General features: G+C 42.7%; 4 protein-coding genes across 6 annotated transcripts; 1 reads left to right on the forward strand and 3 right to left on the reverse strand.

Annotated features, from left to right (window-relative positions):
• Nucleotides 1-453: 453 nt before the first annotated feature.
• Nucleotides 454-4,855, reverse strand: LOC116388841 (coiled-coil domain-containing protein 92-like). 2 transcript variants are annotated; one of them, XM_031857091.1, is made up of 4 exons: nucleotides 4,395-4,855; nucleotides 3,881-4,029; nucleotides 3,699-3,746; nucleotides 454-2,319 (listed from the first exon to the last, which is right to left on the reverse strand). In XM_031857091.1, the coding sequence occupies exons 2-4, from the start codon at nucleotides 4,008-4,010 to the stop codon at nucleotides 1,592-1,594; spliced, it is 906 nt and encodes a 301-aa protein (XP_031712951.1). In that variant the 5' UTR covers nucleotides 4,011-4,029; nucleotides 4,395-4,855; the 3' UTR covers nucleotides 454-1,591. The 2 variants fall into 2 exon arrangements, with proteins under 2 accessions (XP_031712951.1, XP_031712952.1); XM_031857092.1 differs by having other exon boundaries at nucleotides 3,881-4,855.
• Nucleotides 3,723-19,397, forward strand: LOC116388839 (F-box only protein 40-like). Of its 2 annotated transcripts, none has more exons than XM_031857088.1 (8): nucleotides 3,723-5,852; nucleotides 5,956-6,217; nucleotides 9,714-11,703; nucleotides 12,227-13,348; nucleotides 13,754-14,040; nucleotides 14,916-15,047; nucleotides 15,288-15,624; nucleotides 16,257-19,397. In XM_031857088.1, exons 3-8 carry the CDS (start codon nucleotides 11,701-11,703, stop codon nucleotides 16,476-16,478), a joined length of 2,103 nt encoding a protein of 700 aa, XP_031712948.1. In that variant the 5' UTR covers nucleotides 3,723-5,852; nucleotides 5,956-6,217; nucleotides 9,714-11,700; the 3' UTR covers nucleotides 16,479-19,397. The 2 variants fall into 2 exon arrangements, with proteins under 2 accessions (XP_031712948.1, XP_031712947.1); XM_031857087.1 differs by having other exon boundaries at nucleotides 3,723-4,063; nucleotides 4,671-6,217.
• Nucleotides 5,456-11,706, reverse strand: LOC116388840 (F-box only protein 40-like). The gene is made up of 9 exons (XM_031857090.1): nucleotides 10,967-11,706; nucleotides 10,317-10,354; nucleotides 9,626-10,175; nucleotides 9,159-9,520; nucleotides 7,625-7,804; nucleotides 7,061-7,302; nucleotides 6,818-6,949; nucleotides 5,919-6,252; nucleotides 5,456-5,810 (listed from the first exon to the last, which is right to left on the reverse strand). Exons 2-9 carry the CDS (start codon nucleotides 10,317-10,319, stop codon nucleotides 5,598-5,600), a joined length of 2,016 nt encoding a protein of 671 aa, XP_031712950.1. The 5' UTR covers nucleotides 10,320-10,354; nucleotides 10,967-11,706; the 3' UTR covers nucleotides 5,456-5,597.
• Nucleotides 15,316-19,929, reverse strand: LOC116388842 (TLC domain-containing protein 2-like). The gene is made up of 5 exons (XM_031857093.1): nucleotides 19,516-19,929; nucleotides 19,346-19,428; nucleotides 18,836-18,918; nucleotides 17,560-17,765; nucleotides 15,316-17,096 (listed from the first exon to the last, which is right to left on the reverse strand). The coding sequence occupies exons 1-5, from the start codon at nucleotides 19,692-19,694 to the stop codon at nucleotides 16,898-16,900; spliced, it is 750 nt and encodes a 249-aa protein (XP_031712953.1). The 5' UTR covers nucleotides 19,695-19,929; the 3' UTR covers nucleotides 15,316-16,897.
• Nucleotides 19,930-20,452: the final 523 nt, after the last annotated feature.

Raw genomic sequence — 20,452 nt, forward strand, 5'->3', positions numbered from 1 at the left:
TTTGTAAATGGTGCTTTATGTTCCTGAGCTTGGTACATTGAATGACTGAATGCATCTCGTTTAAAGCATTGAGTATTTCGACGTAGTTCTCTATGAAGGTATATTTGTGTCTTTATTACGCAAACAAAAAAAATATATACCTTCATAGTTCTCCAACCTATTTTATTTGTATTTTTGTATTTATCTGTTAATTGTTATACCTGGCATTAATGTTCATGCAACTGTTTGCATTGGCAAGAGGTGAGGATTGAGTGTTCCAAAATATGGATATGGATTTATATATTTCAGTGATGTTCCTTTCAATAAAATCTAACTGAAAGAAATTACTCAAAGGTATTTTTTTTTCTTTTAAATTCCTCAATTCATCTGTGTATTTAAAAAATCACATGCCAGTTTCATTTAGTTTCAGTGTGCTGCTATATCATGTTGTAAATAAATATGTATCGTAGAAAAAGATGCAGATTGCAAATGAAGGATGGTCAGACTCAGTCATCACAATCGTCCAGATCCAGAAGTGGGCTGTAAACCGTTCTGTGAGGGTTATGCTGATATTTAATACTGGTGAATGTTTTTATTTTGTACAATTTAGGTCAGATTATTCTATTGATTAGTTGATAAATAGTTTGACCTATAAAACATCACAAATTTGTAAAAAAAAGGAAATTAATAAATGTTTAATGTTTTTGCTTGACTAATGACGTGTATGATCGATTTATTGATGCGGCTGACTACTCGATTTATTGGATAATCATTTCAGCTCTTATACAATTTGAGTATAAATAATAGATTTGAGAGCAGTTGGTCAGAACATCTTTGTAGCCACACAGGCCTTTTTTACAGCAGATATTTTCACATGTCATTGTAGGAAAAGCAAAGGTGCAAATAATAAAATCAATAAAAGGCTCAATTCCATTTAGCTGTGTCAAGGTCCTGGTATTGTTCATGCTGGCTCACTTTCACATTGTCATGGCTTACTCACAGAACAGAGCCATCAATAAAGCTAGTAGTGCTTATGAAGTATTGCTGTGACACAAACTTTTTAAACACTGAGACAAAAGACAACAATACTCCAGAAATAATTCTCTGCCATGACGAGGCACATTGCATGAATTTAATAAAGTGCAAATCATACAAAATGTCCCTAAGCCTTCTCGAGTGACTTTTCACACCTGGAATGCAGCTAGTGCAGTGAAAAAGCAGGTTGCCACGTACGTCAACAGTACGGTGTGTTCACAGTATTCATGGCAAGGCTACTAATTACCAGCAAAAGCCGTGATCAACAGTGTTAAAATCAAAAGGCATCCATATGAAACTGTACCACTATTCAGTCTTTTTTTTTGGACCAGCTCTTTTATCTTCACATTTTCAAAGTACACGTTGTACCATCAATGTGACGGATTAGGTTAATACGCTGTTGTGATCACACGCTCTTGTGCAACTAACTTCTAAATATTTAACTCACTTCCTGAAATCTACAGACAATCACATGGTTACATCTTGTCTTAAGCTTTTTTCTAGAATAACTGCTTCAGCTGTTGGTTGATCTTGGCCAAAAACTTGCTGGAAGACAACGTTGTCTTTTCTGTCTTCATCACAGAGCAGTTTCTCCCTCTCCTGCTCCCATGTCCACCCTCCTGTGCACCCTGCTGTCCTCTATATCCTCCCACTCGTCCTCCATCCCCTCTCCATTCTGCGTTCTGATCGGCTGGTTCAAGCGGAGGAGGCGGTATCTAAGCGGCACTAGGAAGAGGGCGGGGTCAGGCATAGGGTGTGGCCTCTGCGGTGACGTCACCCTCTCCTGGGGGACGCAAGCTCTGACCCTCTCCTCCCTCGTGCTGACACGCCTCTTGTGTCTCGCTTCTGGTTGGCTAGGAGAGGCCGGGGGAGGTGGAGACAGGAGCCAGTCTGAGCCCTCCCCTTCGTAATCTTCATCCTCCTCACCTTCGTCTTCTTCTTCATCATCATCATCATTCTCATCTTCCTCCTTTCCTCTGGGTTCCCCCTCTCCCTCGGCCCCAGACTCTGTGCTCTGCTGCCGTTGCTGGAACAGTTTTAAGCGTGCGGTGTGGAGCTCGTGGCAGAGGGTTGTCGTGGTGACATTTTGGCGTTGCAGCTCTCGACTCAGTAGTGTGATCTTGTGGCTGCGACGTTTCAGCTCCTCCAGGAAGTGCCGCTCTTCTTCTCTCAGGCTCCTTCCCAGTGCTGATGCCCGTGCCCGGCCAGCCCGCAGCTCTCCACGCGTGGCCACCATCACGCACTGCTGGTCCTCTAGGAGCCGCTGTGCAGCCTCACAGCGTGCTGCTAGCTCTGCTTCTTCCTCTGAGAAACATAAACAAACACAGTACGGACTGAAGATAATCAAGTTACAGAAAATACTGTAGATGTTGAGGAGATTATTCTATACATTAGGATGTCATTATTTGGTCTGTTTTTCTATCCTCCATATCTCTTTTTTTATTTCTGCTTGATTAATCTCTCTTATATTACATTTCATACATTCTTCTTTTCACTGTGCCTTTCTGTGCTCCCACACTTAAATAAATAATACACACATATACTGTAATTTACTTCCCTATCAGTGACCATTGTAAATTTGGGGGCCAGGCTGGTGCTGCATGCAATTTTAAGGGGTACCAAATATGTGAAGCACAACTTACATACCACCACCACCCAAATAGCTTTGTCCAAAAGACTTACGATAACACTTACGATAACAATAAACAAAAGAATACTCATTCCCTGTTAAAGTACATTTTAGTCTAGACATCACTTCCTGTGAATAATTACTCCCCTCCCTGGAGACAAATGTTGGGTGAACAATGTATTTATATCTTATGTTTTTGCACACATACTTTTGTTTTATAACTCATCTGTTGCAGATGAAGTTTAGAATCACAGTGCTTGAATGTTCTCAATAAAACCAAGGCTGGACTAAAGCACTTGACGGACATGGATAAATTGATACAACTTGCAATACACGCCATTCAGAACAAAAATATGCAAAACCAAATATATATATGCAGTGTTGTAGGAAGAAACAGCGCTTTAAATTCCAACAATGTTACCTTCTAACTTGTTTATGTCTCTCTCTCTCTCTCTGGAACATTGACTTTCCTTGCAGGAAAAACTGAGCACATTGTTCCATCCAACTTTTTCTTTCCCAAAACTGATTCCAATACCTCAACTCAGGGTATCTACCGATACCAAGAACCGATTCAACACCGGTGGTCTATATTTCCCAAACTTTAAATCTGAGTACCTTGCTGCCTGGATCTCATTGTTGACAATTTTTAGGTTAACTAAAAACAAAGCCAGCAGTCTGCTGTGACTGACTGATTGTAGCTGATAGCAGAAACACTGATTTACATGATGTTAATTACAAGGAAACTGTATTGAATGTGGATGGATATGTCATGGCCGATGCTTGAACCGCTTCATAACGTGCCAACACCGATCTGACATATTGTATCAGTGCATCGCTATACCTAACAAATATAATAAAAAATATACTGCATATATACTGAATATTAATAGTAATGCAAATACATTAAAAGATCAAACTCAATTTACAGTAATAATGTGGCATCGACTCTGGTCATTGCATCCCTTTCTGTCATGAAGTCCTTGTGAATTCTCCTCCTCTTTCCTCTCCATAACTCCCTCATATCATTAGTCATCAAGGAACTGTATTGTCTTACCTTCTGTGCTTCTGTCAGGAAACCTGGAGTCCAGCTCACAGCTTAGCTCTGCGGCCCGCGAGGCAAAGAAGCACAACAGGCGGACAGACAGAGAAAGATAAGACAGGGTGACAGACGGACAGTCAAGTGGTTCAGTGACACATGAAGAGACGGAGAGCAGCAGGCCGCCGGTATACACTGACCATGACAGCGCCTCCTCAGGTGTGTGATCTCCAGCTGCAGACCCGTCAGCATGGTCAGGTGCTCCTGCTTCAGGAAGGCTATGCCTCTCTCCACACTGGCCACCTGCTGCTCCAGCTTCCCAGCATCCATGGCTGCAGCCCTACACAACCTGCACACAGATGCAGGAGGCTGGATGTCTTTTGGTAAGGTTTCTCCCACTACAGCTGTTGTGGGTCCATTTTGAGGACCGACATAGAGCAGAGCTCAGGTAGGCTTACTATGCGTCTGTTCCATGGAAAGTAAACATAATCTATTTACCAAGCTACACTGACAAACCATCTGCTCGATATTCTATCTCACTCAGATTTTCTGCATTAGCTTTATGAGGTAATTATCTTATAAAAAAAAACACTCTCTATTTGAATAACCTCTTTCGGTTTTATTTCTAGCCCATAAAAGCTTTCTAGTTTCTGCACCGTGGCTCACGCGGTGTCTACCTGTAACTGTGCATTCATCACTGTGACCGTGGCCTACCGTGATACTGAAGCTGTGTCCTGTTCAGAGCGTCTCTCATGGATCCTCGTATCGCCGCGCTGTCTCCGCCCCTCGATGCAGCGGAGATGGAGTAAAACAAAAAGACTCGTGCAAAGACGTTCTGCGTGCAAACCAGCGCTTTGCGCGTTTCTCGTGCTCTCGGCTGAGCTGTTTCTCTGTTGCAGCAGGCCGACGTGTTTCCCGACCGTGTGAACGAATCCTGCTGCAGTCTGAGTAGAAATAACCTCCTCATAACCTTCTTCTCTGTACGTGCAGTGCGGCTGCTGTACCCACAACAAAGCAGTCCGGTATGAGGGGTGATCAGTGCCACGAAGCAGCAGCAGCAGGAGGAGGAGGAGCTCCGTGGAAGTGATGCTACCAGCTGTTGCAAGCAAAGAAAGGAATCATATTTGTATTTTATTCCTTGAGATGATAGATGTTGTTCATCAATCTTTTGGAAAAGCTTATGCATCATATGAGGCTCTTCGTTTGTTTTCATTGGCAGAAGAATTATTCTGATGCTTTACTTAAAAGTACTGAAACGTGTAAAAAAAAGTAAAAATACCGTTACAGTTAAAGTACTGGATTCACATTAATTGTATTAGCAAAACATACTTAAAGTATCAAAAGTAAAAGGCCCATTGCAGTGTTTATTATATGTTAAGCATTAACAGCATCTTAAAGACAGCCCATTTTAACTCATTATTATGCTGATTGGCTTTCAATCAATAATTATGCACTCTACTTATAATTATATTTTTTGTATGTTCATTTCTAATTTGCAAAGTAACTTGTAACTATAGGTGTCAAATAAATGTAGTTTGAGTAAAAAGTACAATAGTTCTTCTGAAATTAAGAGGTAAGAAGTTCTTCATCTTCATCAGTCAACTAGTTGATTAATCCTTGCAGCTCTAATTCTATTTTATTAAATTATTATTTTTTCATATAAAATGTTTTAGTAAATAAATTAAAGCTATATACAGTATACGTATAAACCATTCATCCAATAATTTGAATATTAGGTATAGATTACACAGAAGAAGAAAAAACTACGTTCAGGTTTATTTTATTTGCTCTGTGTAGTGCTTCGTGACATACTGGTTATAAAACATCATCCCTATACTTGTGCAGTGTAATCTGCCATCAGTGTCAATAATACACAAATACATTCTGAAGTGGCAGGTAGAATGAAAAGGATCTTTTTCATTGTTGCAATCTGTTTCTTGCAAAATGGTTGACGAGGTTAATCCTCTCCTGGCTGCACTCCTGCTTGTCACTCATGCTTGGGAGGGGAACAGGGTCACTCTGCAGAGAGGACTCGTAGTAAGGACAGACTTTTAGATGAGCCGATATGGGAGGGATGTCTGCCATATGCCACGAATCCACTGAGGAGAAGAGGTGACTGAACTCCCATACCTGGAGAGAAACAGGAAGATACAAAAGGAAATATGGATCACAGTGAGTATGGGATTCCCTATTATATATTACAATGATGGATTGAATGATTCAGTACGCATATCTCACAGGTTTGGCCTTCCACTTGGCTCCTCCATGCGAGTAGGTCTTCTTCTCCCAGCGGAGGGTGACCATCCCTCTCTCCTGCAGCAGAGAGGAGCTCACCTGCCTCATCAGCTGGGACACCAGAGCCAGCTGGGACAGGGACAGACTGTCCAGGAAACTGGCCATGTGGCACAGCACCTCGTAGGGCAGCGAGCTCAGAGAGTCCTCTGGTCCTCCTCCCCGACCTCCTCTCTTCCTCTGAGTGGTGGAGGAGTCCACTGAGCTCCTGGACGGCTGGGAGTCGTCACCTACTGAGGCTACAGGTGTGGGACGCATGTTGAAACTCCTCAGCTGTTGACTGTAGGGATGAAAATATAAAGCCCTTCATTCACTAAACAAATACAAGCCAATAAGTTTCTAAACTTTGTTTGTTTGTGTCCAACTTTGAAATGTACTAAATGAACATCATGCTGTATTGGAGGAGACTTGAAACTATGGATTGAGACATAAACTCATGTTTACTATGTTTACTGAAGGAATAAATCAAGTGAGAATTAGGATCATTTTCTCATAGACTTCTATACCATCAGACTTATTTTTGCAACCAGAAGAGTTGCCCCCTGGTGGCTGTTAGAAATAATGCAGGTTTAGGGCAACCTGGTGGCAACCTGTTGAATGTAAATCTAATATTCATTCTCTTTTAGCTCTGCTTTTTGTCTCTACCAACTCCTGAGGGAACCTTCTGGCTCTTTAGCTGCTAAACTGTCTGTCTGCTGTTTGGTAATGAGCAGCTAGCGTACACAAAGCTACGAGAGTGATGAGAGTATAAATCATGGCCACTTTAAAAGTTTGTGATAATATTTAATGGCAAATGGTAGACCCAAATATTTGAATCTGTACCGATGAATGTGAAATGTGCTCACTCATAGGAGACGATGGCTTTGTGTGTGGAGGGCTGAAACCTCCTCTGGCTGTAGGTGCATCCCAGGTAGGATAGGGGGCATCTCTGCTCGAACCATCCACTCAGACTCGTCTGGATGTCACTGTGGACGTTCCTGGGAGGGAGATGAGAAATCAAACATCCATTACTTTAATGTTAATCCTTCAGCTGCAGGTAGGTTCACGGGGAACAAACCACAAACACACACCCAAGTCAGTATAGACACCTGAAATGTGTGGGGAACTCCCTGCGGTGGAAGGTGTGACCGCAGAGGAAGGTGAAGGCACAGCTGGCTCTGGTGTTTCTGCTGTTCACCCTCTCTGACTGCAGCTGAAGATGAAGCTTCAGAGGTCTGTCGACTATCACCTCAGCCAGGGTCGTCTTCGCTTGAAACGGAGCCGTGCGGAACGAATGCGTCTGTGTTGCCACGTCGACATAAAGCCCATCGGATGCATTTGACTCACTGATCTGCATGGAAACCAATCGATCACAATCCCTCATTAAGTCTAGTTTAAAGGGCCCCTGTTTTTGCATGAAGTGCCTCACTAAAGGTTGTTGTACCAACATGTAGCCATTCAATACATTTACCATAAGTTTTGTTACTCTTCCACACGATATAAAAATCAAACTGCAGTAACTTGAAACTGGTTTTAGTATAAACAAAAACACATTTAAATTAGGATTTTTCTTTGTTTATTGGAGAATAACTGTTGCTGCTGGTACAATTTATTTCATTTAGCTTGTTACCCATCATGTTACATAAATACACGGTCATAAATATCTGACTGACCTTATGACCCCTGACCTCCCTTTCAGCATAGACCAGCAGGGTGGCTGCTGCTTCATCACTGAAGCAGTCCTCTTCCTTGAATACGAGGTCGGATGTGTCCACACTGCGAGGCTCGCTCGGAGGCCGACTTGTGTCGTAGTGATGAACCCGCCGCTTGCTGTAGTGATAGCTGTCAGGGATCTTACAGGAAGAAATACATTTTACATAATAAGTACAGAGTACAGTGAACACATCTTTTCGTAAATGATTATTGGCTCAGGTTGACTGCAGTAGGTTTTGTTTACACTTATTTTAAAGCTGTATTGGGCCATTTTAGGCTTTAATGTAGTTGAGTGCAGTTTTATTTGGATGTAGTGCTTCCTAGTTGCTGTAGTTTGTACGTCACTCTTAATTTTGATTTTTCACTTCCTGTTGGTGGATATGTACTCTACCCGACTCCAAATTTCATTTGGGCAAAAAGGGGTCTAAACTAGGGATGTAACAGTTTGATTATGGCAAATTTGTCCTGAACCGTTGGGTACAGGTTGTTCCGTATGCGTCATCCTCAGTTCGGTACGCCCTGTGACCAAAACAATTACTGGTAACATAGTTTATTTTTGCCTACTCCTCACACATGAGGAATGGAGGTTCTAGAGTGTGAGTTTTCACTCAAGGGCCAGAGATAGAAACACCAACCTTGTGATTAAAGGACGACCTGCTCCAGCCATTGAGCCACAGCTGCACAGTGACAAATATGCTTGTCAAAATAGCTGGCGTCTGTACAGTCTTTGTTCTCTGGTGTGCCCACACGTCGTACGTAGGCAAGTATGTGAACGATTGTGTTCATGATGCAGCTGGTTGTACTGTAAAGTACTGTATATCTCCAGCCTTAGCCAAGTTAGTCAAGCTCAATGGACCACAACTTGAGTCAAACTGTATGCCAACATCGATTAACTAAAGTTCAGTTTACCTACGGATACACTTCAAACATTTAATTCATGACGGCATAACCTGAACGTGTCAATTAGAGACAAACACAGACAAGGCAAGTCTTTCTCCCCACGACATTCAGGCAGCATCCCACTGCAGTTTTAGACCGCGTCAAAGAGAATACTGAATATACTAAACTAATACTAAAATCCCAGCAATGTTCCTTCACTTGTGCATTTTAATAAGTCTGTCAGTGCACAAGCTACAGTTCAGGAATTATCGACAGATGAGAGTCTTATGATTGAGCTTTACTGACATTTGTGTTAAAGTTTTTTACTTTTTCTTATTGACAATATGCCTGTAGCCAATTTAAGTGCCTCAACTTTTACAATAAGAATAATGGCCAATTAGCTGCCATTTCTTTTTGCATTTCCTGGAATTTTATTTACCGTTACACCCCTACACACTGTACACAGGTATGTTACTGCTAAGGCCCGATGAGATTTAAGCCCTGGATATGCACGAAAAGAAGGAGGTCATCACTACGGTTGATGCAAACTCACCCCTTATAAGGGTGATAACAACAGTTCAATTTCAGCAATTTAACAGTAGCTGGAATGATCACCTTGAAAGAGCGCAGGGTCTGGTCTGGGATAGGCTCCAGGCTGCCGTAGGTAAAATCGTCCTCCCTCGGTATACGGGCCTTGTTTTGTCCGAAGGTAAGCTCCTGCCCCAGACGCTCCAGCACCCCCTCCTGCCACGGGGCCTGACCAGTCTTATCTATGTCTACGAGCGCATCATCTTTGTCCTTGACCTTCTCACCTGGCTTGGGATTGTCTTGGTTTGCCTGCGCAACAGCGCAGCCGCCTTTGTCCATGCCGAACATCATCTCACACAGGTCGTATCTCTCTTTGTTGATGCCTGAGGCTTGCCCCACTCCGTTCTGTAGAGTCTCTTCGACAGCGTTATCCTCACACAAGCCGTTTTCTGCAGGAACAGAGGTGTGAAGTGTACAGACAACAGATGAGGAAAGAAAGACCAGAAATTACAACGCTTTTGTATTATTTTGTGTGTTTAAATTATATGTTTTACCTTCATCTGTGACACCGTTGACGGACCCTCCCATTGACGTCTCTTCTTTCTTCTCATCCTTTATTTCCTCCTCGTCTGCTTCGATCAGCTCTGGAAAGACAGCCTTCAGTTTCAAGCGGTCATAAAGGTCTGATTGATCCACCAGGGCCATGGCAAGATCCAGAGGCTCCCCTTGCCCCTGGATTTCCTTCAGCACGTTCACCTGCAGGGCCAAGTCGCCGTGTGGGTTCATGTCATCGGTCGGCCACCGGAGCCACTCCATGGAGCAACACACTACGCTGGCCGGACACAGCTGGAGGTGAGCTGCCTGCGAGGAGCGGGGCAGGTGGAGCGGGCAGCCGTACTCGGCGTTGAGGCAGGGCACCCTCACGTTGGGGCAGAGCAGCAGGTGATCCTCCTCTTTACAATGGTGGAAGAGAGCTCCACAGTGCAGGCGGCAGGGGATGACCGCACAGCACACAGAGACCTCCACCCGAGCCCTGCAGCGCCGGCTGTAGCAGGAATCACAGTGGACATGCTGTCGCACCCTGGAGGCTCGAGAACGCTGACTCTGATTGGATGAGAAAGAAAAAGAGAGGAGTCAGCTTGGATAAAAGATTAAGATTTACAACATAGAAAACAGTGCATAATAAACATGGTGCATCAAAGCTTTAACTCAACATGAATTAGATGTGGAAGGTCTGTGACTCACCATATCTAGAGGACACTGAAGCAAAGGTTTTTGTAATCCTGCAAGTAAAACACAGAAATGACACACAGATTCATACGTAAACCATGTAATGTTAAATACCCCAAATAGTGGATAACATAGTGTTACTCGATCTTTTTGGATTGGGATCCATCAGTCACATATTATGACCAGGTCAAACAAAGAGATAGAAAGAGTGATTCTTTCCTTCTGGTTTAATATGAATTATTTTTAGAGGCCTGACATAGTAAAATGATATTATTATTCTCAAGAGTTTTAGGCAGCATTAATGTTGTTTGTTTTGTATATCATGTATCTTATGATCCCTACGCCTCACAACAAACAGTAATGGTAAGCATCAACATCTGTTCTTCAGCTTGGCTCCAAAAGCACTCTTACAAAACTGCATTTAAATGTATTTATTCCATGTTCTTACTAAATGAGGAGCTGAAGGTAAACTAGAGGCCTATATATTGTTACGGTGTGTGTCCTGAAGCACAGACGAGCACTTGAAGCAACTTTACTTCCGTTGTGTTACTGGTCTAAGAAGTTTCACTGGACTGTTTGCAACTTAAAATAACAAAACTAAACATCATCGAAGTATTTTAACACATTCAAAGCGGGATCACACCGTATCCAGTCAAAGCTCTTACCAAGGTGCCACTGCAGAAGTGTTGCTTCCTCCTCGTTTTATAACGTTGCTTTTGGTCTCTGTGCTGTTTGTACTGCCAGGTTAAAATTAGCCAAGAAGCACCAAGCAAGTTCAGCAGGAGAACCCCCCCCACCCCTTTCAGTTTCTGCAGCGGACTCAATCACGGCCACCAAACTTCTATCTATTCATTCCTGGGCCGAATGAATGTGCACCAGCATCAAGCACAGAGCCATCAGCTTATCTTCTGTTGGAGTGACACTGACACTTTTTATTGAATCTCCACTAGAGGACTCTGTTTGGATATGAAGTAACACAAATTTTGCTCTCTGCAGCTGCAAATCAATTGTGCAAAGCACCACAATATGAATCAGAGGGAGAGATTTCCTGATGCAAGTCTCTGAGGGTGCTGGTAACCCAAACCATGTTTCTGACCAACTGTGTAACATTTCTCAGTCAGTGCTCGGCTCTATTTATAAAACACACACATAGCTCAGACACACACACACACACACACACACACGCACAGAGACACTTGGTCTTTAAAGCACAAGACGGAGTACACGGAGTATGTTTCTCTGCTTTCCCTTCTCTTAGAGCGGTGGGCTTAAGTCTGTAGTTCTGTTCCCATTGACTCTAATGTCACAGGACCCTGCTGGTAACCTTGTGTGTGATGACATGCAAGACTATGAGATTCATAGTTTCTTCTTGGTTTGCAGGACCTGCAGCATCTGAAGCATGGTATGGTTTTATTTTGCAACTCTAAGATTCAGTTTTCCACTTTTATTTCTCTTTAAGTTGCTCTAATCATCTTATTTTACAATAGTTGACAGTATCACTTACGGTATATTCTGTTTTGCCTCTCCATCGAAGCTATAAGATGTTTACCCAAAGTGAAATATTCAAAGCCACAATTCCATGTTTATTAATGGCTGACCCATTTCACTATGAAGCAAGGAATCTCTGTTCTTCACTTATTTCACATCTGATCTACTTGGCAGATGTAGGGAATGCTTTCTTCAAACTTGGAAACCTGACAAGTTCAATGTTAATACACTTTAAATAAACAAGTAAACATTGCTCTGTGTAGCATAATGCTGCTAAGCTGGGCCCCCTGTGTCCTTGACCTGACTCTGAGGAGGCATGTTTTCAAAGGGCACACTAGTAGAGATTAAAAGCCCCAAATTAAAGATGATTTTGTGACTGTTTTTATGCTTTTTATCTGTTGCATCATTTTCCTTTCTTCCTCCCTGAACTCAATCAGAGTCAGCGTTCTCGAGCCTCCAGGGTGCGACAGCACGTCCACTGTGATTCCTGCTACAGCCGGCGCTGCAGGGCTCGGGTGGAGGTCTCTGTGTGCTGTGCGGTCATCCCCTGCCCCCTGCACTGTGGAGCTCTCTTCCACCATTGTAAAGAGGAGGATCACCTGCTGCTCTGCCCCAACGTGAGGGTGCCCTGCCTCAACGCCGAGTACGGCTGCCCGCTCCACCTGCCCCGCTCCTCGCAGGCAGCTCACCTCCAGCTGTGTCCGGCCAGCGTAGTATGTTGCTCCATGGAGTGGAACCGATGGCCGGCCAACGATGCCCATTCTTATCCAAACACTGAGCTACTGAAAAACCTGCTCAGGGAAAGAGAGCAGGGAAGATGTCTGGACTTGGCCATGGCCCTGAAAGACCAGGACCTCCTGTTTCACTCCATGAAGATGAGAAATCTGTTCCCAGAGCTGACCCAGAGTGTGGATGAGGGCGAGAAAGAAAGGAGGGACGACAGGAGGAAGGAGAAGCAGAGGAAAGAGGTAGCAGAAAAGGCAGCTGCAAAGGAGGCCAGTGATCGGGAGTCTTTGAACATGTCCGACATGCACACATCTGGTGAAAAAGAAGAGGAGGATGAAGATGAGGTTGATGTTGAATATGAGCAGGAGCTAACCCAGGAAGAGAGAGAGGCTATTGCCTGGGGCACAGAAGTGAATGCTGATCTGTTGGAAAACTACAACGCCTGGGAGAGCATGTTCAGTATGGAAAGAGGTGGCTGCAGGAAAGCTGGAGAGGCAGTTATGGGAGGCAGAGGAGACAGCCTGGCCACTCTGACAGAAGAAGATACATCAGATACCTGTATGGATGCCTCAGCATCAAACTCCTGCCAACAGGGGAGCAGTGCATGCATTGCTTCCTCTTGTCTCGCTGAAAAACTGAAAAGGGAATTTGTGTACGGACACTTGGAGCCGATGAAGATTATCACTGTGCGTACCTTTAAAACCCCAACCAGCTTCTCTGCCAGGCAGTCCCGCATCCGCAACCCCAATTTCTACAAGAGGGAGAAGCGAGCTGTGGATACCAGCGACCTCGGGGTGGTCCTAGAGAAGATGCCAGTGTGGGATGAGGTTCAGGTGAGAGAGATTCATCCTCCAATCTTTTAAATCCATCGCACCTCTTTTGATTAAAATGTCCTCGTTTTGGTCATTTTGGGGCGCTTAAGGAAAGTGTATTTTCCTGAGCGTCTGTCAAGCCAGAGAGAAAATTTAATTGAATATCTCACTTTCTTTTTACTATAAAAGCATTTTCAGTGCTGGAAGAATTTGTCAATCAATAGAATATTAAAACATTTTTATCATACATTCATCAGGTAAGGTAAGAGTAAGGGTTTTGGGCTGTTGGTTAAAAACCAACTGAGCAAGTCATTAAATGACCTCCTCAGTGGAATTCAGTGGCATAATGTTTAACTCTTCATAAATCCTAATGACCACAGATAAACTAAATATACTATCACATAATGTTTTCGATGTGCCTCTCAGGCCTCTCTGCTGTGCTCCCTGGAGAAGGAGCAAAGAGGTCACCTCATTGCAGAGAGCGTATGCACGGACGCTCTGTTACAAGATGAAGGCACACAGACCTACAACTTCTTGTCTGCTCCTTTCCGGAGAGAAACATCGCTGGCTGACCTGACCGCTGCCAAACCGCTGGAGCTGCACCTACAGCTGCAGGTGGAAAGCGTCACCAGTCGGCACCACAAGGCCAGCTCTGCCTTCACCTTCCTCTGTGGACACACCTTCCAGCGCAGAGAGTATGGCAAACATTATAAGTGGGTTTACTTATTTTTATTTTTTTTATCCAATTATCCTTTGAAATCCAATTATTGCCTGCATGGGAAATAAGAAATTCCAAAAATATGTAGTTTCTTCACAGTTTTAAAAAGGTGCTTTGTGTAAAATATGGCCACATGTGCCAAACGAATGGGGATCAACAATTTCACATCTACTACTGCGTCCACACATATTCTAAATGTACAGTTATTGTTCATACAAAAAAAGCCAACTATTAACTAAAAGCAGGGTAAGAATATGCTAAACTTGACCAAACGGTTGAAACTCCGAGAGCTGGTCAAAATAACATTGCGATCTTATAATATTCATGTGTGGCGTCAACCCATATTGTTTTTACTCTGCCACTAACTGGGGACTGTACAATTCATATACGTTTTGATAGTTTCTTTATGATTAAATCCAAAGTGACAGAAATGAGAATACGTCTCGTATCATTATGTCCTCCCGCCAGAACACTAATTTGCCGGGAGGAGAGGGGCTTTTGCTAGCCAGATCTTACACCTTAGTAACACCTTAAAAATTAAAATATAAAATGAAATTGTGTTTGTACTCATACCAGTCCAGATTATCCTGGAAGATAGAAAGTAGGTTGTAGATAAAAGGATATTATTTAAATATTAGAGACTCGATCATTATTACTTGAATCTATTTTGTAGGAATTCACCTAATCTGATTCATCCAGATGCACTAACCACCACATCTCTGATGTTACAGTGAGATGAAAAACAAACCCTACAAATTAAAAACTTCAGGTCAATAGTATGCTCTGGTTTGATGTTACATTGTTTTGTTGAACCAAAGCAATGCACAAAATCACATTTCATTTTCTAATAATAAATGCTCTCACATGCAGGAACATCCACAGTGACATCCAGATGTGTGTGAGTGGATGGTTTGAGCAGAGATGCCCCCTGGCCTACCTGGGATGCACCTACAGCCAGACGAGGTTTCAGCCCTCCACTCATGAAGCCACTGTCTCCTACAAGTAAGATACAACAGTTCATCATTATTATGGTGTCGTACTGATTCACATTCATTTCATTTCTTTTTGTAGCACCCTGACTAGTTTTAATCTCTTATCTTACACAGGGGCTACACATTCTTCTAGCATCATCATTCCTTTCCTGTTATTGTTAACCAAGTTCCCCTGCAGATAAATTACAGTCAGTCAGGGCAGTACAAATCTAATGAACCTTTAAGAACACAGTTTCCACTTTTGTTTCAGCGAGGACCTTGGCTGCTTTAGCCTGCATCCCACCGTCCCTGTTTCTCCGGGTGAAGCTTCCCAGCCGTCCAGGAGCTCAGTGGACTCCTCCACCACTCAGAGGAAGAGAGGAGGTCGGGGAGGAGGACCAGAGGACTCTCTGAGCTCGCTGCCCTACGAGGTGCTGTGCCACATGGTCAGTTTCCTGGACAGTCTGTCCCTGTCCCAGCTGGCTCTGGTGTCCCAGCTGATGAGGCAGGTGAGCTCCTCTCTGCTGCAGGAGAGAGGGATGGTCACCCTCCGCTGGGAGAAGAAGACCTACTCGCATGGAGGAGCCAAGTGGAGGGTGAAGCAGACGGTGAGATAAGAACCAGTGTGTCTATCAGGTTTATTTGACCATTCATCAGCAAGTTTAAAGTTTAAATTATGTCACCAAAAAGAAAGTGATTTTTTAATATTTAAGAGATGGTCAACATTAAGGTGAGAGTACAGTATATGATACAAGATAGAATCAGGTAGGGCGTAGGTATGGATTTGATCTCTATTGAATAAAAACACTATTATCTTCATGAAGTTTGGATTTATTGCAGGACTGTTAGTTTTAGTTATGTGTACCAATTAAAACTAGCTCCTCAGCCAGCCACATCAGTTAAATGCTGCTTAAAAGTTGATCCAAAATCTAATTATATCACATAATTATAATACACTAACTTGTACTTTTGATATATCTGATAGTACTTGCTGTAATAATTTTACATTAATAATGAAACTGAGTAGTTCCTCTGTAGAGACCTCAAGTTTTATAACGGCTAAATATTCTACGTGCAGCTTCACCACAAAGAGTACTGTCCTTTACTGCCTTAACTAACATTTAATATTTGATTGATTACAATTCCAGCACAATTTTAGGAGAATATTGAGTGTAAATGAAAACATAGGACTGAATATCCCGATCTCTCTCTCTTGCCTGTCTCTTCTCTGTGACTTCAGGTTTGGCACTTCAGCACTTTGTTCTCTCCTGTGGACGATTGGTGCTTCCAAGACGTCCCGTCCATGTCAGAGCACCTAAAGGTGTGTCCCTGCTATGAGAGAGAGTCCAGGACAGAGAAGGTTCACCTGCCTCACGTCAGAGAAGAAGAGGTCCAAACTAAGACAAGCTGTGATGGTCCCACTCTTACCCAATTGTTCCAGCAGAAGAGGATCATGATGTAGTGTATGCTGCTTTAATCTGTTATTATAAAGCATGTGCTTAGTTGCATGATGCCTCGTTTAAAAATGTAGACACTGAATATAACTTTTTGGAAACACACAACCTGAATAAATACTTGAGCGGTTGTACATAGCAACAACTGAGCTGAACTGACCATATGATGTTAAATAATCAGTGTTGCATAAAAAATGCAAAAAGAAAAAAAAACGCAGCTTAGGCAGTTTATTGGAGCTGATTGCTGCCCTTTTTATGTCTAAACTCCCAAAAGACATCTGCTAACTTGTGCTTCATCTCTACTTTATTGACATTAGAAGTTACAAGCAAGCACTATAAGTTACAGTGGTCCTTCGGGTCCTTGAACCACTTTTCAACTGGACCAATGGAGTCATTTTTGACAAGGGGAAACCCAGAGCTGGCTTCTCTAGTGGTCGTTGCTAGTGTTGTGTGTGCTGGGGAGGAAGTCTGCCCTGAGCAGTCTGTAAAACAGCACCATGTTCATGATGGAGATGAGACTCAGGCCTACTGTCCCCATCATCAGGACGTAGCGAGACATACGTTCACTGTGAGCCGCCAGCCAGCGGGTCATCCAAGCTAGCGTGCAGACACGAAACACCAATAACCTGCAGGTCGAGACAAAAAAATCTGTGAGAAACTCTTTTTTTTTAACCAATATGATATCATTAGAGAAATTAGTGCTCGAGCTGGAAGGCAGATTTTGTTGTTGTTGGACAAAGCCAGACTAGTTGTCGGTGTCCCGGCACCAGCTTCATATTAAACTGATAGATATGATATCGACCTTCTCATCTGAATCTCAGCAAGAAATAGGACAAGTTCACATCCTAAAATGTCTAACTATTCCTTTGAAGTTATACATCTTGAGGAATATTTCTTAACTTTTTTTCCAGATGAACTAGCAGCTTCTTAGCAAAGATTACTTAATCATTCATTTAAATACATATGAAAGGCCACCCATGGATTTTTTTGCACACGCTCACATATGAACACTTTCTTGTGCAAGAGGTAGTTTTGCTATTGATTTTCACAGTTGTGAAACCTCCAGAGGAGAGTCACCGTGCCACGTACGTTCCCAGGTTGAGCCAGCTGGTCACTCTGTAGGTCACAGAGGGGCGAGGGGCTGTGATGTCCGACCCTGGCACGTTCCTCCGTCCTGACAGGAGGAGGAGCTGCCTGATGTGAAGGAAAACTGAGTTGATCTCAACCAGCAAAGACACCACGGAGTAGCCCACAAAGAGGTGGGACGTCACAGAGAAACTGAAGCAGGAGAGCACCTGAGAGAAGAATCAGAGGTTAACACACACACACACACACACACACACACACACACACACAAGCAGAAACATGCAGCAAAACTCAATTCACACTCTCACTAAAGAAACCACACATTAAAATGAATGAAAAGAGTTTCTGAGGTCACTTTTAGATTCCAATACTTCTACTGTAAAGTAGATGATCAATAGATAATTAATACCTCATACACTAAATCCCCTACTGTGGAAGCACTTTCTAAGGGTTTAGAGTATTAAATTATATATAAATTAATGTAAATAATCAATCCATCATTATACATCCTTAAAAATAATTAGAAAGACAAGTTGCAAAAAGTCAATTTTGTCCTCTGCAGGTGAACATTTTGTGAGTTTGATAAAACTTTTAAGGACATTGAAGGAGCATATACTGAAGGATATTGTTATAATCTGGCAAACATAAAGCCTTACATCTTATTAGAACTCAACACAAGCAGACCTTGAATTATGAGTGTTGAGTTACCTCTCTGGTTCAATCAGCAACTTAAAAGAGCTTCACAGAGCGACTCATTAGCTCAGCTATCAGCAAAACGTGTCCTCTATTTTACAATCTCGTGACCTAAAGTCACTGAGCTGTTTTCCTGCTGGAGGGGAATCAGGTCGTGTGCGATTTAATTCACTGACCTCATCGTTACAACACATAGACGCGTCAAGGCTGGAAAAAGTCAACCTAACAAATACTTTGTACTCAGATCCTAATGACACCCAGATGGAATCTTTGTTTTCTGTTGATCCTTCGTCATATCTTTAAATATATGTCATCAATTAGTTCTATCTCTAGATTTTCTGAAATGCAGATATTCTGTCTATGTTCAAGATTATCCAATTTTCGAACTTTCTACTAAAACAACAAATATGTCACGTAAAAAAACACAGACATGCACTGCAAATACAGAAAACACAAGCAAATACACAACAACGAAACAGAAGCATCCAGGGGGACACTTATTTATTTGCAGTGTGTTGAGCTGTCTCGGCCACCGTGCTATACACACATGTAAACACACACACACGCGCGGTGTAAAGTTTATTACCGCGGTGTGGTGGAGGATCACCTCCCAGGACCGTTTACATGACTGGTTCAAAGCCACGTCCAAGAAGTCATGGATAAAATAACCTAGAGGAGGAAGTACATGAGTTATGTAAGCATGCAACACATGTACATTGATACACAAAACATCATTCACTGTTTTGGTTAAGGTTTGTTCAATCCTTTTATTAAATCTTGCAGAACAACATTTTCATCATTTCCCCACTTTGCTTTTTTTACTGTCAGTATATAAACTGGTGTGGTCAGCGTCTGATATCCAAGTGAGGTAAATTAACTTTTACTTGATTCAATCCAGGAACAGATTGTTGCATGACTTGGAAGTTGTTGTTGTGAAAGCCTCATACATTCAAACTCTACATTCAGTGTCTGCTGCTGTAGCAGAGGTTTCCATTCTTAATTAGGTGAAATAACCAAGTTGATTTCTAGCCTAATGTCCGCTGTCTGCTGATGTGTGAGCACGTGCATCTTTGTGTGTCGTGAGCGAGGTTGTCACCTGTAGACACAGCTACGAGACTGTGGGAGAGCAAGGAGTGAGAGGAGATCAGGTCCTCCAGCATGTGAGGTCTAAGGTAGAAACTGCATGTTGAGCGAGAGGAAGAGAAACCGGAGGAAGATATTAAAATAAACGATAGCACCAACTCTGATTACTGTGTCTTTACGCACCATAAGACAGCCCATGATCCTGCCAGCGAGCTGTGAGCTAATGAAGTGCTGATGTTCCTCCACCTCCAGGATTTCTTGCGTGCCAGTTCTGGTGTTGGAAGGAATCTGATGACGGCGTTCAGCAGTTTGAAAGAGCACGCAGAGCCTCCAACAACCAGAAGTGTTGACTTTAAATCCATTACTAGACCTTTACCAGAGAACCTGGCTGCCTGAGTTCACTTCAAATCCCGTGTGATCCTGTGTTCAGGGCACATTTCAGGTCAAACACAATTTGAGGTATGAGAGAAACTAACTGCTAAAGTCTCTTCAACACATGAGCATTGCCCTTTAACACACATCTCTCCCGTCACTTGAACTGACAAACTGATTACTAACAGGTCAAAGATCACAATTCAGGCAAAAATAGAGTCAAACCCCCTACACTGTTCATTTACTCCCACTGTATTTTTTTTTTTTCATTAACTGTTGCTTCACGGGCATAAAATAAGCTTTACACATCTCAAAATGATGACAATAGGGAGCAGGTGTCCAGTACAGAATACAACCCAAAGCAATATGTGTTCATATTAAGGGGACAATGGAGTAAACAGCCACAGAGGGCAACAAGTGGAAAGTGAAGCAATTTAGTTAACAGTTAGACAAAAACCACACTGGCTCATGTTCGCCTTGGTCCAGCCCCTATATGCTGCTATAGGCCTAGACTGCCGGGGGACTTCCGAGGATACACTGAGCTCCTCGCTCCTCTTTTGTTATTCTACTATATCCACTGCTGCTGTTATTATTAGTAGTTGTAATTGTTCCATCATTGTTCTTCTTACGATCATTATTTAAATAATTTATGTCATCTGCATTGAATGTGTTGTAACTCTGTTATGTTGTTCATTCTGTACACATGACATCTGTCACACTTCTGTGTCATAATCCAATAATATAAAAT

This window comes from Anarrhichthys ocellatus, unplaced genomic scaffold (genome assembly GCF_004355925.1).
Source record: "Anarrhichthys ocellatus isolate YVR2014 unplaced genomic scaffold, GSC_Weel_1.0 scaffold18, whole genome shotgun sequence".
Taxonomy (NCBI): domain Eukaryota; kingdom Metazoa; phylum Chordata; class Actinopteri; order Perciformes; family Anarhichadidae; genus Anarrhichthys; species Anarrhichthys ocellatus.

Excerpts from the sequence above, each read along its gene's own strand:
- LOC116388841 (XM_031857091.1), bottom strand. The coding sequence starts at position 4,010 with ATGGATGCTGGGAAGCTGGAGCAGCAGGTGGCCAGTGTGGAGAGAGGC. Across the intron at positions 3,747-3,880 it reads CCTGAGGAGGCGCTGTCATG|AGCTAAGCTGTGAGCTGGAC; the intron begins GTCAGTGTATAC and ends CGCGGGCCGCAG. Across the intron at positions 2,320-3,698 it reads TCCTGACAGAAGCACAGAAG|AGGAAGAAGCAGAGCTAGCA; the intron begins GTAAGACAATAC and ends TATGTTTCTCAG.
- LOC116388840 (XM_031857090.1), bottom strand. Across the intron at positions 9,521-9,625 it reads CAACGGTGTCACAGATGAAG|AAAACGGCTTGTGTGAGGAT; the intron begins GTAAAACATATA and ends CTGTTCCTGCAG. Across the intron at positions 7,805-9,158 it reads AGACCCTGCGCTCTTTCAAG|ATCCCTGACAGCTATCACTA; the intron begins GTGATCATTCCA and ends TCTTCCTGTAAG.
- LOC116388839 (XM_031857088.1), top strand. Across the intron at positions 13,349-13,753 it reads CAGTGTGGGATGAGGTTCAG|GCCTCTCTGCTGTGCTCCCT; the intron begins GTGAGAGAGATT and ends TGTGCCTCTCAG. Across the intron at positions 14,041-14,915 it reads GAGTATGGCAAACATTATAA|GAACATCCACAGTGACATCC; the intron begins GTGGGTTTACTT and ends TCTCACATGCAG.
- LOC116388842 (XM_031857093.1), bottom strand. The coding sequence starts at position 19,694 with ATGGATTTAAAGTCAACACTTCTGGTTGTTGGAGGCTCTGCGTGCTCT. Across the intron at positions 19,429-19,515 it reads GGATCATGGGCTGTCTTATG|TTTCTACCTTAGACCTCACA; the intron begins GTGCGTAAAGAC and ends CTCAACATGCAG. Across the intron at positions 18,919-19,345 it reads TCTCGTAGCTGTGTCTACAG|GTTATTTTATCCATGACTTC; the intron begins GTGACAACCTCG and ends TTCCTCCTCTAG.